This window comes from Papaver somniferum, unplaced genomic scaffold (genome assembly GCF_003573695.1).
Source record: "Papaver somniferum cultivar HN1 unplaced genomic scaffold, ASM357369v1 unplaced-scaffold_154, whole genome shotgun sequence".
NCBI classification, from domain to species: Eukaryota; Viridiplantae; Streptophyta; class Magnoliopsida; order Ranunculales; family Papaveraceae; genus Papaver; species Papaver somniferum.
In genome coordinates this window covers 5186177-5199035 of record NW_020624820.1, presented here as the reverse complement: position 1 = coordinate 5199035, position 12859 = coordinate 5186177, and the positions used below count along the sequence as shown (strand labels likewise).

General features: G+C 35.8%; 1 protein-coding gene across 1 annotated transcript; it reads right to left on the bottom strand.

Annotated features, from left to right (window-relative positions):
* Nucleotides 1–2404: 2404 nt before the first annotated feature.
* On the bottom strand, nt 2405–4510 carry LOC113336712. The gene is made up of 4 exons (XM_026582364.1): nt 4340–4510; nt 3251–3356; nt 2937–3141; nt 2405–2762 (listed from the first exon to the last, which is right to left on the bottom strand). Exons 1-4 carry the CDS (start codon nt 4432–4434, stop codon nt 2653–2655), a joined length of 516 nt encoding a protein of 171 aa, XP_026438149.1. The 5' UTR covers nt 4435–4510; the 3' UTR covers nt 2405–2652.
* Nucleotides 4511–12859: the final 8349 nt, after the last annotated feature.

Here is a 12859-nt window from a genome sequence, read left to right as displayed (position 1 = left end):
ACTTTTCTGTGTGAGACATATTTGTTTATTGTCAAAGCCTGTGATTTTGGATCGTAGCAACTCTTAGTTGTGGGTGAGATCAGCTAAGAGAATCAAATGCGCAGTATTCTGCTGGGATAAGAGGCGTATGATCATAACTGTAACTTGGATCAGTGGGAGATTGATTGGGTTTCAACTACAGTCCAATCCGAAGTTATTTTGTAGTAGGCTAGTGCCTGTAGCGACTTAATACAGTGTGTGTTCAATCTGGACTAAATCCCGAGGTTTTTCTGCATTTGTGGTTTCCTCGTTAACAAAATTTCCGGTGTCTGTGTTATTTAAATTTCCGCATTATATTTTTTTATCTTTATAATTGAAATAATACAGGTTGTGTGTTTAGACCATCAATTAGAATAATCCAAACTTTGATTGTTTGATTATCATTGATTGATCCTTGGACATTGGTCTTTGTTACCGTCCAAGTTATTCCTTGTATTTGATTAGAATTCGCAGTCTTGCTTGAGTAAATCAAATCAAGAGAGAGATATAAACTCGTTGATATACTTTTAGTTGATTGAGTCTTGTTGATTCTCTTAAAAGTATATTCGAGTTTGTCCATACAGATTGTTAAGCGAAATATTGGTTGGTGTTTTTAGACCCCCGCTTTTTCAAAGACTTTGGAAGTTTTGATTTTAAAAAATGCTTAGAAGGGACATCCTCATCGAGTTCTACAAACTCAGTTAAAAATACTTCTGAATATTCTCAAGATGGGATTAAGTTAAGTCATGTACTGATGATCAAGGACCTCGAGTCTGAAAAATCTTTTGTAGGAGATGAAAAGGTTGATCATGTGAATGTAAAAACTTCCGAACTACAAGAGTTAAAAGAATCTTTTAACTCATGTGCAACTGAACTCACCCTTGGGCTAAAAACAGAAGGAAAACTTCTAGAAGAATTAGGTTGTTTGCAAGATGAAAATGAACAACTTGTTCATGATTTTTCCTCCTTGACTGCGGAATTAGATTCTCTCAAAAATACATTTCCCTTGGAGATTCAATCCTTGGAAGAGAAACTTGTTGAATCTAAAGCAAGGATTAACTCTCAACAAAAGAGTTTTGAAGAGAAGCAAGGTACATATCTCTCACGAGAAAAATGCCATGAGGCTGAGCTAGTTGTTGCTCTTGATAAAATCAAGACGTTGGAAGAAGAAAATTTCAACTTGAAAAAGTTCAATGATAGCACAAACAATTTAACCTCAATGTTAGAAGCAAGTAGAAATCATCGTGATACACGAAGATTGAACTATAAGGGAATAGATGCTTCAAATATTAGCAAAGAGGTAAAATTCGTTAAAGTTGTAAATTCTTCTAAGCCAGAGGCTTCCACCAATGTAAAAGATGCTCGTATTTCTTGTAAATAAGTAAAATCAGTCAAGCCTAAGAGTAGTGTTCAACCAGCAGTAATCAAAGAAAGCATTTCTGCTAATGTCAAGAAAGCAACAACGTTGAAGAAGAAGAAGAAGAAGAAGAAGAAGAAGAAGAAGAAGAAGAAAAGACTTGTCGAGCTCCAATGCAAGAGGATCCATAAAAAGGTAACATCAAAACTCATACTTTGTATATTTATACTAAGCATTGTTATTATTGTGGTAATAAAGGGCACTTGCAATTGGGACGCAAAGTTCGTAAGATGGAAAATGAATTTTCTTTTGTATCAAACGAATTGGCTGAGATTGATCCCTAAAGGAACTCAGATCGGTATTGTCCTAAATTTGGGCAAAATAATTATTATAATGATAGTTCAAATTTTGCATATCACTTGACAAGATCATTTCATAAAAGACCCAATTATAGAAAGAGAGATGACTTTTTAAATGTAAAAACAAGATCTGATGTTCCAAATTGGAGAAAGGGTGTTTCACAAAATATTCAAAAGGACAATGATTCTAACAGTACGAAGGAGAAAGCTGCTCCTGCAAAATCCAACTCTAAATGGGTCCCGATGTCCTCCATAGCCAAGAAGGGACCAAAAGTTAGTCACAGGAATGACTCTCATCTGTTAATTGTTGGTGACAATAATTATAAGAGTTTTCTTGAAAGACTAAAGAAAGACATCATGTCTGAAATCTCTTGTACTAGTGAACGTTTTGATAATGACATTCTTCATCACAAGTCAAAGAAGAAAAACAAGAGATGGAACAAGAGAAAACAAACCAAGCAAGAGGTCAAGAATAATGATTCTGTCTTAGTCACTCATAACGAACAAGACAAGGCCAAATCTTCTTAGTGCTCAATCTTTTTAAAGGAGAGGAAGCACATGAAAAACAGAGCCCATGATCTCTCAGTCTAGCCCTTTTAGATGTCAAAAAAAAATAACTGTTACTTTCCTCACCGCATAAAGGAATAAAGCAACCAAAAGATGCATGATGTAAGAACGACATAGGGGTGTAATAATAATCAAACCATAATATTCTGTCATCCTTAAGTTGCTCATAAACTTCTAAATATGTCCAATACAACTAGTACAACGTCGTTAACACAGAGGCCAGATTTTCATTCAGAGGAACAAGTATCAAAAGGCAACTATGAATGCGTCAAACATAGTCCTACTGTATATTAAGTTCGAATCCACACAACTGACATTTTATGTATATAAAAAGTTCACTGTCAACAGATACTAGTCATTCTCATCCGTGAATAATCCAGCACCGCCAGCCATGAATCCTCCACGCCTAGGATGCTGAACATTGTAAAACTTGCAATAACAGCAGCCATTGTTTTTATCTCCTGAAAGACGAATTCATAGAGTAGCCAATACAAGTAGTCATAAATCATAATAGTGTTCCCCGCTTGACAAACAAATTAATTTGCAAGCAAAACATGCACCTAACTGTAGCAGTAAGACAGATGAACGAAACCACAGACACACACACACACACAAACATCATGTTAAATACAGACCTGAAATTGAGTTTTTTGGCCCCATACATTTGCAACACGTGACACAAAGAACATTGTTGGTAAGTGTCAGTTCAGCAAAAAACATCTCCACTGGAGCATCATCAGCAGAAATGTTCTTAGCCGTGAAGTCAATATGGTGAAGACGGCATGTCGGAAGATCCACATCCGAAATGCAGCCAGGCTTCACCAGCTTATATGTGGAACCCTACGAATTTAAGGCCAAGGCAACAGAAGCAAAAAGAAAGATTTAGGGAATCCAACAAAAATGGCGATTGATTTCAAGAAAAGCAATAAAGATTCAGAAGAAAACTCACAGTGTTTTTGTTATAGTCATTAATGGCATAAATTGCATACAGCCTTACGTTATCTTGACGGTCTTTAGATGTGGACTTGCATTCCTTTCTGGCTTTATCTTTAGGCCTGAAATTGCCAACATTAAAACAAAAATCACTCAAAAGTTTGAGCAAATTAAAAGCTTTCAATTGAGTTTGCAATACGGAGATGTGTCAATAACCAGTAAACCATGTCTAAGTTTAAGATTCTCTTTGAAAATCACAACCCCTACTTGCCTATGTTCACAAACAAGCTTTCCCCATGACATGCAATTCATACTTGAAAACAGAATTCCAACAGAAAATCACTCAAGAGTCTAAAACGATAACTAACTAGTACTGCCTAAGTTGACCGTAAAGCATAAACATACTACACAAAAGGTAATAGAGCACAACAAAGATAGTAAACAAGCAAACCTTCATAGAGGGCAACATTCTTATTTACATGAATTCAACTGACCATGCCATGGAAAAGAGATGGAAGAAAAAAATGCACCAAACTATAACCTACTTAACTTGACCTCTTCAGACGAGTCATTCGTGTAAGAATTACAAGGACATCACATGAGAAATGAGAAAGTAGAACAAATACTTGGCACTCTAGAAAAGCAATCCTGGCTCATGATGAACACGCCAGTGGATGTGAAGAAGTTTAGTATGTTTTCACGTAATGTGTCAATTAGGCTCCCAGCCAAAACAGCCATACTCAAAGCAATTGGAAGTGCTTAAGATGGATTGGACATGGGAACAACAAGATAAGCAAACATGGTAACAACAAGCATTATAAAGTAACAGCATTTGGTAAATATGAATTGCAAATAAAACCCGGAAACTAACAGTAGCAACCCCAGCACAGATTCATTATTTGTAACAGATCCGGTAATAAAAGTAAAAATGCTTATAACAGTTAACGTAGTGGAAAGAGGGATGAATCAACAAATGAATAGAACAGGGGATCCAAAATCCCCCCAAAACATCGCAATTTATAACAATTAGGGGTTTCAAAACCCCATCCCAGATCGATTAGGTAATCGTTGGAAAATCAAATAGAATTCCTGGGAAGGCACAAACCTTGAACGCGAATGTTCAGTCATCGAACGAGAATTTCCGGAGGTAGATGAAGAACTAGCAGCCAATCCCTTCGAATTTGAACGTGTAACCACCATTGTTTTACCCTAGATCGCTTTCTCTGTCTCTCTCACTGGACCCCGACACCTCTTCCTTAACGCCTTTGCCAGGGAATAAATATATAGTGAATTCGGTACTATGGACTTTGAAATGATAGGTCCATGGACTTGATTTTAGTCCAAATTGTTACTCCCAATGTTATAAGGCTTAGCCTTATGGGCTAGATTGGCACTTAACTGTTACTTCCTCTGTCCTAAATTATATGTCATAATTTCTATTTTGGTTTGTCCGTTTTTATATGTCCCCTCCGTTTATAGACTTATTTTTCCCTTAAACTATCAAATATACCTTTTATTTTTAATAATCATAAAATCATTTTTAATAGTATAAACTTAATTCAAAATCTTAAATATTATCATCATATATAAGGAATTTACTCAATATCTTTGTATTAGTTGTCATTATTTTTTTAAATAAAATCACTTATGGATAGTTATAAAATTCCTAATAAAACTTTTACTTATGGGTACGGGTTAACATGGATATACATGGGAAAGGATCAAAAAAAACTATGACAAAATCTCAAATTCTTGGTCGAGTATATCTAAAGAGAAAATAATCTACAATTTCAATTTTTTTTCCCTCTCAAACAAAAATTCCAAAGGATCCAAAGTTTTAGTGCGAGAAACCAAAATCAAATGGAGGAAAAAAAATTTCTTAAATTGTGGATTTCATAATAAAAGCAGTATAATTTGCTTTTATTTCTTAAAATATTTCCTAAATAATAATACTATCCAATTTAGACTTTTAACACTATTAATTTTATTTTTGGTAATAATATAACATTAAATAGGCTAGTCAAGGGCTAGTTATGACATTTTATAGAATTTCCTTAATATCTTGACAAAGTCAAAGCTGACTGTTAATTTAGGACGGAGGGAGTATAATTCAAAAAAAAGTGTAGCAAAAAAGTTAACACTAGTTCTCTCCTACCAGTTGCTAGCATGTGAACTAGAATGCTAGATATTTTCGTTGAATGATTCAGCGCTGGGAAAAGTACTTATTCGCGGAATTGTTCAGCGCTGAGAGATTTATTTTTGATCTGACGGCTGAGATTTAAAGTTCTAAACCACTCATAGTTGGACGTTGAATGGTTCATCGTTGGGCTGACGTGGTCTAGCTGCTAGTTAGCACTCATATAAGACTTAAGAGGTAATCCTGACTGCTAATCTAGCTGCTAGACTAGCACCCCATAAGACTACGCCTAAGGGGTGAGTATTTGTTTTTTTTAAGTATATAAGGGGTGAGTATGGTCGCATTGGTCCGGTTGTTTGCCAATCCCGTAAATGGTGCTTTTTAACACCCTACAAGAACCAACTGGCATTAGTCCAATTAGCTAAGGACTTAAAAGAAAATATCCTAATATCTGATCCACCATTCGATGAATTTAATACGGATGATCCCAAATCCTAATATATATATAAAAAAAAACATTCTACTTTTTTTTGAAGTTCTTTTTGAAGGAAATATGGATTTAACAACCCATAATTTATTAAATTACCTCATTAAAATTGAGATTTGAAGGATACAGTTGTAGAGAATTGTCACTCCACCGGTTAGAATCATGATAGCATGATAGTTCGAGTACATCATAATGATACAACGTATAAAATACAAAATATAATGTATCCCAATTTCGAAATACAACAATTGTATATAATAGTTGATCAAAGAGATAAATGATGTGATCCAAATAATGGTCTTCGTATTGAACTGCAACCATTTAAAATCTTCTTCTTCATTACTTAACATGTGATTTCATGGGAACAAGGTCAGAGTTAACCTTTTTCAACTCAGTTTGTAACACATCACGATCCTTCATAGAGTTTCCAAGCTTCAGTTTTTCCTTCCTAAGATCATTAAGAAAACCATGAACCACTTCAGCAGAGAGCTTCTCAACCCTTTCTCTATCTTGATGAGAATATGCATAATAGCACGATGCACTGGGTTTGAGTTCGTCAGATTCAACAATGGTTCTTTTCATCGTTAAAACAAACTAAAACTAAACAGCATCAACAATAGAATACACTGGCAAACCCAAGAACTAGGAGGAAAAACCATTCTTTGAAAAACAAACGAAGAGTATGCGTACTCTCATAAAATATTTGGTATAAATATGGTTTCAAAGGGAAACACAAATTAGGGTTTCCAAAGTTCTTCCGTGACATGTAACATCGGTACCAGTACGAACACAAACTTAACCCATAGGCGAAAATTACCGATGCCAACAAAAAAATGCTAAAGTGAATTCTTTCACAAAACTTAGCTCAATTGTGTTCTCATCAGAGGATAAATTAGAGCATTTTGACATCTCAAAATATCAGGAAAAAAGTTTTTGACACAACAAACAAACAAATACTTATGCAAACATGTTTGTAAATGATAATCCAGCTAAGAACGATAAGAAAATAGCTAGAGAATTAGGAAACATTTTTCCATCAAGTATACCTGATCATATATCACTCGACTAGGATTTTTGTGTGTGAGATTTCAACCTTGTGATCAAATAGCACAAGTATGAGCCTTGAGATAGTCAAATGCACGTTGTTTCCGGTTAAACCTCTATCTTCTGAACTTTGGAGGAAAACCGTTTTGATGTGAAAAGTTATCGTAACACTTACCATCATCAAAATAAGACGCATAATACGGATTCTCACCTGAAGAAAATTGTCTATAGGGAATTGACATCCTATTAGTGATCTCTTTATAACCTTCAATTATCATATTTAGGTTGTCTTTCAGCTCTCCATTTTTGTTTCCTTCTTCTGGTACCATTTTCGCATCAAGAACAACATTATCGCCATTTTTAACTGAAGAATATCCTTGAGCTCTCCTTGAACGAATTGACTTAGGAGGACTGTTTTGCACTTGAACATTTGAGGAACACATCGAACTGACTTTCCTGGTAGGATACACAGGGTGAATACTAAAACTAATTGGTTTAGACATACAAATTTCAGTTACACCTTTGAGATTTAAATCTAAGGTGTGTTGAAGGCGGACAAGAAAATTGTACCTCAACCCAGATTTTATTTTTTGTTCAACATGTCATTTTGAATTACAACAAACACACTTTCTGATCACCTGAGTGATTAGAGAGAACAGTCTTAGCACAATTGTTAGGAGACTTCTTAATTCCATGTGATGTGGATATTCCTTGATTAAAGGAAGATACAAGAGCATCTTTTTCATCAGAAAGGGATTTCGATCTTGCTTCTGGAATAGTTGAATCAGAAGAAATTGGTATAGTGAAATCTTTGGAACATTCTTAAATAGAGAGTTTACTCAAAAGAAGTTCAATTTCCACAGCATCCTCTTTGAGTTTTTCCTCAAGAAGTATTTGTGAAATACATACTGAGGCATTTCTCTCTCGAAGAGCCTTTAGAAGAGAGTCACGTTTATTAACCATACCAACAAGGACATTGAATTTGTGAAAAGACGAGAGTACCCAAATATACCTCAATTTAAAACTTTACCACCTATAAGTCCTTTATCCGAGAGTGATTGTCTATGGACTGCGTCGAGACAATACAACTAATCAGTTCACACTTGTGTGATCGTTTATGGATACGAGCTCGAGACAATACAACAACGAAGTATGTTCACTTGATAATAGGTTCAGACTTAACCAAACACTATAGGATTGTCTATCAAGTAAAATATAGATTAACATTTGTGTATTTTACTTCTAATTATAATAAAAAAATTATAAATTGAAAAGTAAAAAAACACAGCAAAATTTTGTTAACGAGGAAACCGCAAATGCAGAAAAGCCCTGGGACCTAGTCAAGAATTGAATACTCTCAGAATTAAGCCACTATACAAAATTAGACCAACTTCGTATAGTTGAGGCTAAGCAACTAAACCTATAACTCACCTAGTTCCCTCAGTATCCCTACGCCTCCAACTTGCAATAAGTCACACACTTGGAACAAGTCCTTTGGTTCGTATTCCAAACAGTAAAGGAACATCAAATATATTCAGTAAAAACTCTTTTTAAACTAAGTGATATGAGTCTGACAAAGGCTCTTCCATTTAACCAATAAACTCCTTTGTCGGGTCCTTCAATCAATCTCTATACAGCTACCAAAGTAATTGTTTAGACTGTGTAATCAATATTATTAATCACAAAGAAGTGTATTGATGTCGATCTACTCAACTAGTCAATCCAATCTATCACAAGGATAAACCGATTATGGTGGGTCCCTTTCCAACCGAATCAAGTATTGTGCACGCCAAAGATTATGAATCCAAAAGTCTTATTTTCTTCAAATCTTCTTAGATATTCAATCAACACCTGCACACAAACAACTTGAATCTCTTGTGATCAATCACACGCAAAATGGAGTCTGTTAACGTTGGATTATCACAAGACGTCTTTAGATCTACAAACAGTTTAAAGATCCCCGTCGAAACTTCGTTTGTAGTTTGAGTAAATCTTATATCAGAAGAGAAGATTTTGAAGCATAAAAAAACTAGGGTGCATTAATTAAATACCCCTAGAATATAAGGTCTTCATAAATACCCTTCTACCTTATTTAAATACCCCTTAGAGTTATATTTTAAGTGGATAATGAAAATGAACTAGTACTTTTTTGGATAATGAAAATGAACTAGTATGTTCTTGACGCATGAAAACGTCAACCCAACCTCCTCCGGAGGTTGAATTGACTTAATATAATTTTAGATGTGCCAAAAACTAGACCTTAAAAACCTAAACTAACCCCTTAGGGGTATTTGTAAACCCCTTAAGGTTATTTGTGAATACCCCTGAAAATGAGGGGTATTTATACAATTTCCATAACAAACTAGGTGCAATCAAAGTTCAACAACCGTTAGTCAATCAAATCAATCGAAAACTATAATAATAAACTGCAATTATCTAGTTTTCCCAACAAAGGTATTAATAGAGATTCTCAATCCCAAAGGAGTCTTTAAACCGAGCGACGGTAAGAGACTTCGCCTAATTAGGTTACTTTCCTCTCCGAATAGACGGCTCCACCAATAACAAAGAAACTATGTAGTTTTGCTGGCTCTGAGGATTAGTTTGCTAGAAATGCAGACTTCAATATTTATAGACAAGGAAGTTTGGACAGCAAGGAATTTCCAAAACCGAGTATTCTCAAAGATATGCAATAAACACAAAACGGTTTTCATAATTCCTGGAAATGCACTGCCCAAATATTAACCGAAATCTCAGTAGAAAATCTACAATTAGTAAATGCACATTACTAATTATTATTTTCTAAATATATGCATTTAATTGCTGGAAATTAAATAGCATATAAAAACTAAGCAACCTTAATTAAAAGATTCTCAATTTATTTTGATTCGAGATTTCCCTTTAGGTATTAAGGAATATCCTTAAAAAATTAAAGATAAGAGTTACTGCACATGTGATAGCTGTCGTATGCGTCAAAAATAATTTTACTTTCTCACTCAACTAAATTTAAATGAAGTATGTGGTAAGAAAGAGTTCGTTCCACGGGAGGCGTTTGTTGTTATGCAAACTTCAGTTTCCTAGTAACCAAGGGGGGATTTTGTTTTTATCAAAGCAATAAAATAATTGGAAAATCAATAAGGAGAAGATATTGGTCACGGGATAGTACCGTTCACAAACATATATTTTCATCAATGACTAGAATTAGAATTTTAATCTCCCATTTACTAAAATTCCTAGGATACCTTGGTCGCAAGAATATCCCGTTAATTCCCTGATTTCATCACAACCACATTAAAAGATGCATATGTGAATTCTTCCTAGAAAGAAACCTAAAGTGTAAAAGCACAATTAAGTTTAACTCCTAAAAAGCTTTAAGTTTTATGGAATAAGACTAATCAAAGAAACCGAACGTGTAAAAGCACTAATTCGATTTAACTAAGGTTATGATTCATATGTGACTAGTAGGATATACCACTACAATCACTACTCACATTTATTCTACTTGTAATCGGGAATTTATCACTTTTTCATATAATACAACCTAATCTAGCAATAGATATGAAGACCAGTCTAATCGATTCTACCCAATCAAACTCGCACTCAAATCATAAGACAAAATAAACCATGAATCATAAACAATAAAGTTAAGACAAAACTAATTCATAGAATCAAATACCATGCTTGAGAAATCAACTTTATCCCATAACCAATAATGTGTTTAGTTATTCATAACTTTTGAGTTCATCATAATCATAATCAATAATAGAATAAAGATTATGAAAAACAAACGAAAGCAAACCCTAGAAGAAGTCTTCTCCAAAAGCTCCAAGTAGAAAATAATACGTGATATCCAAAATTGTAAAAAACTTTTTTTTTTGTAACCTTTCTCCCTTCCAAAACTAGGTCAAAACTTCAAAGCCTATTAGATAAAAATCCACGTGGCCCAAAAGTGAGATGAACCCATGTAAAAACTTTACCAAATCGTCGTCGGAAAATGGCCGAAAGTTGGTCAAGAATTGGCAGGAAAACACCTCAGGTGACCGGCAAAGTCAAACCGGTCACCGATCAACTAGGTCAAATCGGCGGGTCAACTGAGTCGACTAAGTGAACTCGGTCAAGCATACCGATATGGAACAGTGATGTCAGCTAAGTAAGATCTGAGTCAGTGCTAACTCAGCTGACTTAACTCCAGGCCAAAGCCACTGCCAAGGCCCAAGTCTCTGCACAATCATTGCGCTTCACTAGTACAGATTCAGCCATCACGGCTATTCACCCTGCATCCTTACCATCCTATACATGCATCTACACTTCCCATTCATCTTAGCACCAAGCACAGCACCTGATCATTCTTCCCAGTATAACAGCAGCACAAATTTCAATTACAACCACCATGCTTCAGTTCCATACCATTTCCTAGACATACATTTAGGTTTACAGGCCATTCTCCACTGTATTGCAGCACCTGCACTTGCAACTCCAATTATTAAGCCATTCCTCTAGGAACTGCAGCCAACACAGCTCCATTCCATTGCAATCCACGCCACTGCAGCTGCCACTGCCATCACAGTCAGCTCCCTTCTCAGCACATTCTGCAACACAGCCAAGCTTGAGACTTCATTGTATCAACCCGTGTATGCCCAGCATTCACCAGCTACCACTGTCACCTTCAATTTCACAATCCTGCAATTTGGCTCCATTGAATTCAGCTGAGTCTCATCATAACAGCAGCTGCAACATCCACAACATTCTTGGCCTTCATTCAGTTCATTCTGCAACACAAACACAGCAGCAACCATGACCTGCAATATCTCAACTGCAACTGCTTCACTCAGCTCTCTGCATCTTCAGTTCCCTACCAGTTCATCATCAGACTCAGAACCATCACACAATACCAGCACCTGCATCCAGCCTTCATATTCTCCATAACCAGCTGCCTTGCATAACTCCTAGAGATCAACCATTGAAATTCCTACACATACATCTATTCATTCTGTCACGCAATTGCAGCTTCGCAGTACTGACATCTCCTTGTAAAACCACCAATGCCTGAATTTCAGCTGTAACTCGTTTAGTTTCATAACCTGAGCCATTCTCCGCATCCACTTGAGCATCACCAGATTGCAGCTATCCATCTTATTCTCCCAGCTTCAACTGCAAACAACCAACAACATCACTGGCCTTGACCACTTGTACCACATTTCTCAGCTCCTTGAAGCAGCACACAAACATCTGCAACTTGAGCTACATCCACCAGTTTCAGTTACAGCTTCTCAACCTGAAACCATATACATTCATGGCACCTGCAAGATCTACCACCAACTCTATCTCAGCCATTCAACTGCGGTCACAACCCAATTGCAAGAAACACCAACACAAAAATACATCAATTTATCAGTTCATTGCAATTCACAGATCCTCTCAGCAGCTACAGAATTCCTCCAACCCATCAGCATTAGCTCAAAGCCATTTCAGTTGCTCATAGCTGCAACTTCTTAGTACCACCAGCAGATCCATCATCACCATCTGTAACCCATCTGTGATTCATCCATGGCTCGTCTTTTAAACTCTGACTTAGCTTCCAAATCTTCATCTCCATGAATCCCAAGATATCAACAACAGCAACAAACCCTAACTCCATATTCTATAAACCCATTTATTCAGCTTCAATTAATCATCTTCAGAATTCATCAATATCTCCGGTTAATTTCCAGTAACTTCCTCATATTCAATCTCCGATTTCATTTCTTCCATTTCTGTCAAAACACTTCTTAAATTCAATGCAAAAGAACTTCGATTCTCGACCGAAACCTCAATCTTATAAATCCCCATCTGTAATTCCTTATTTACCTACCAATTCTCCCATTGCTATAAACAACAACGTCATTATATCAACGGTATCCACAATTTTCTCGATCTGATGTCTCTTTTACTCTTCTTATCTGTGTCGGCCTCATCTAACA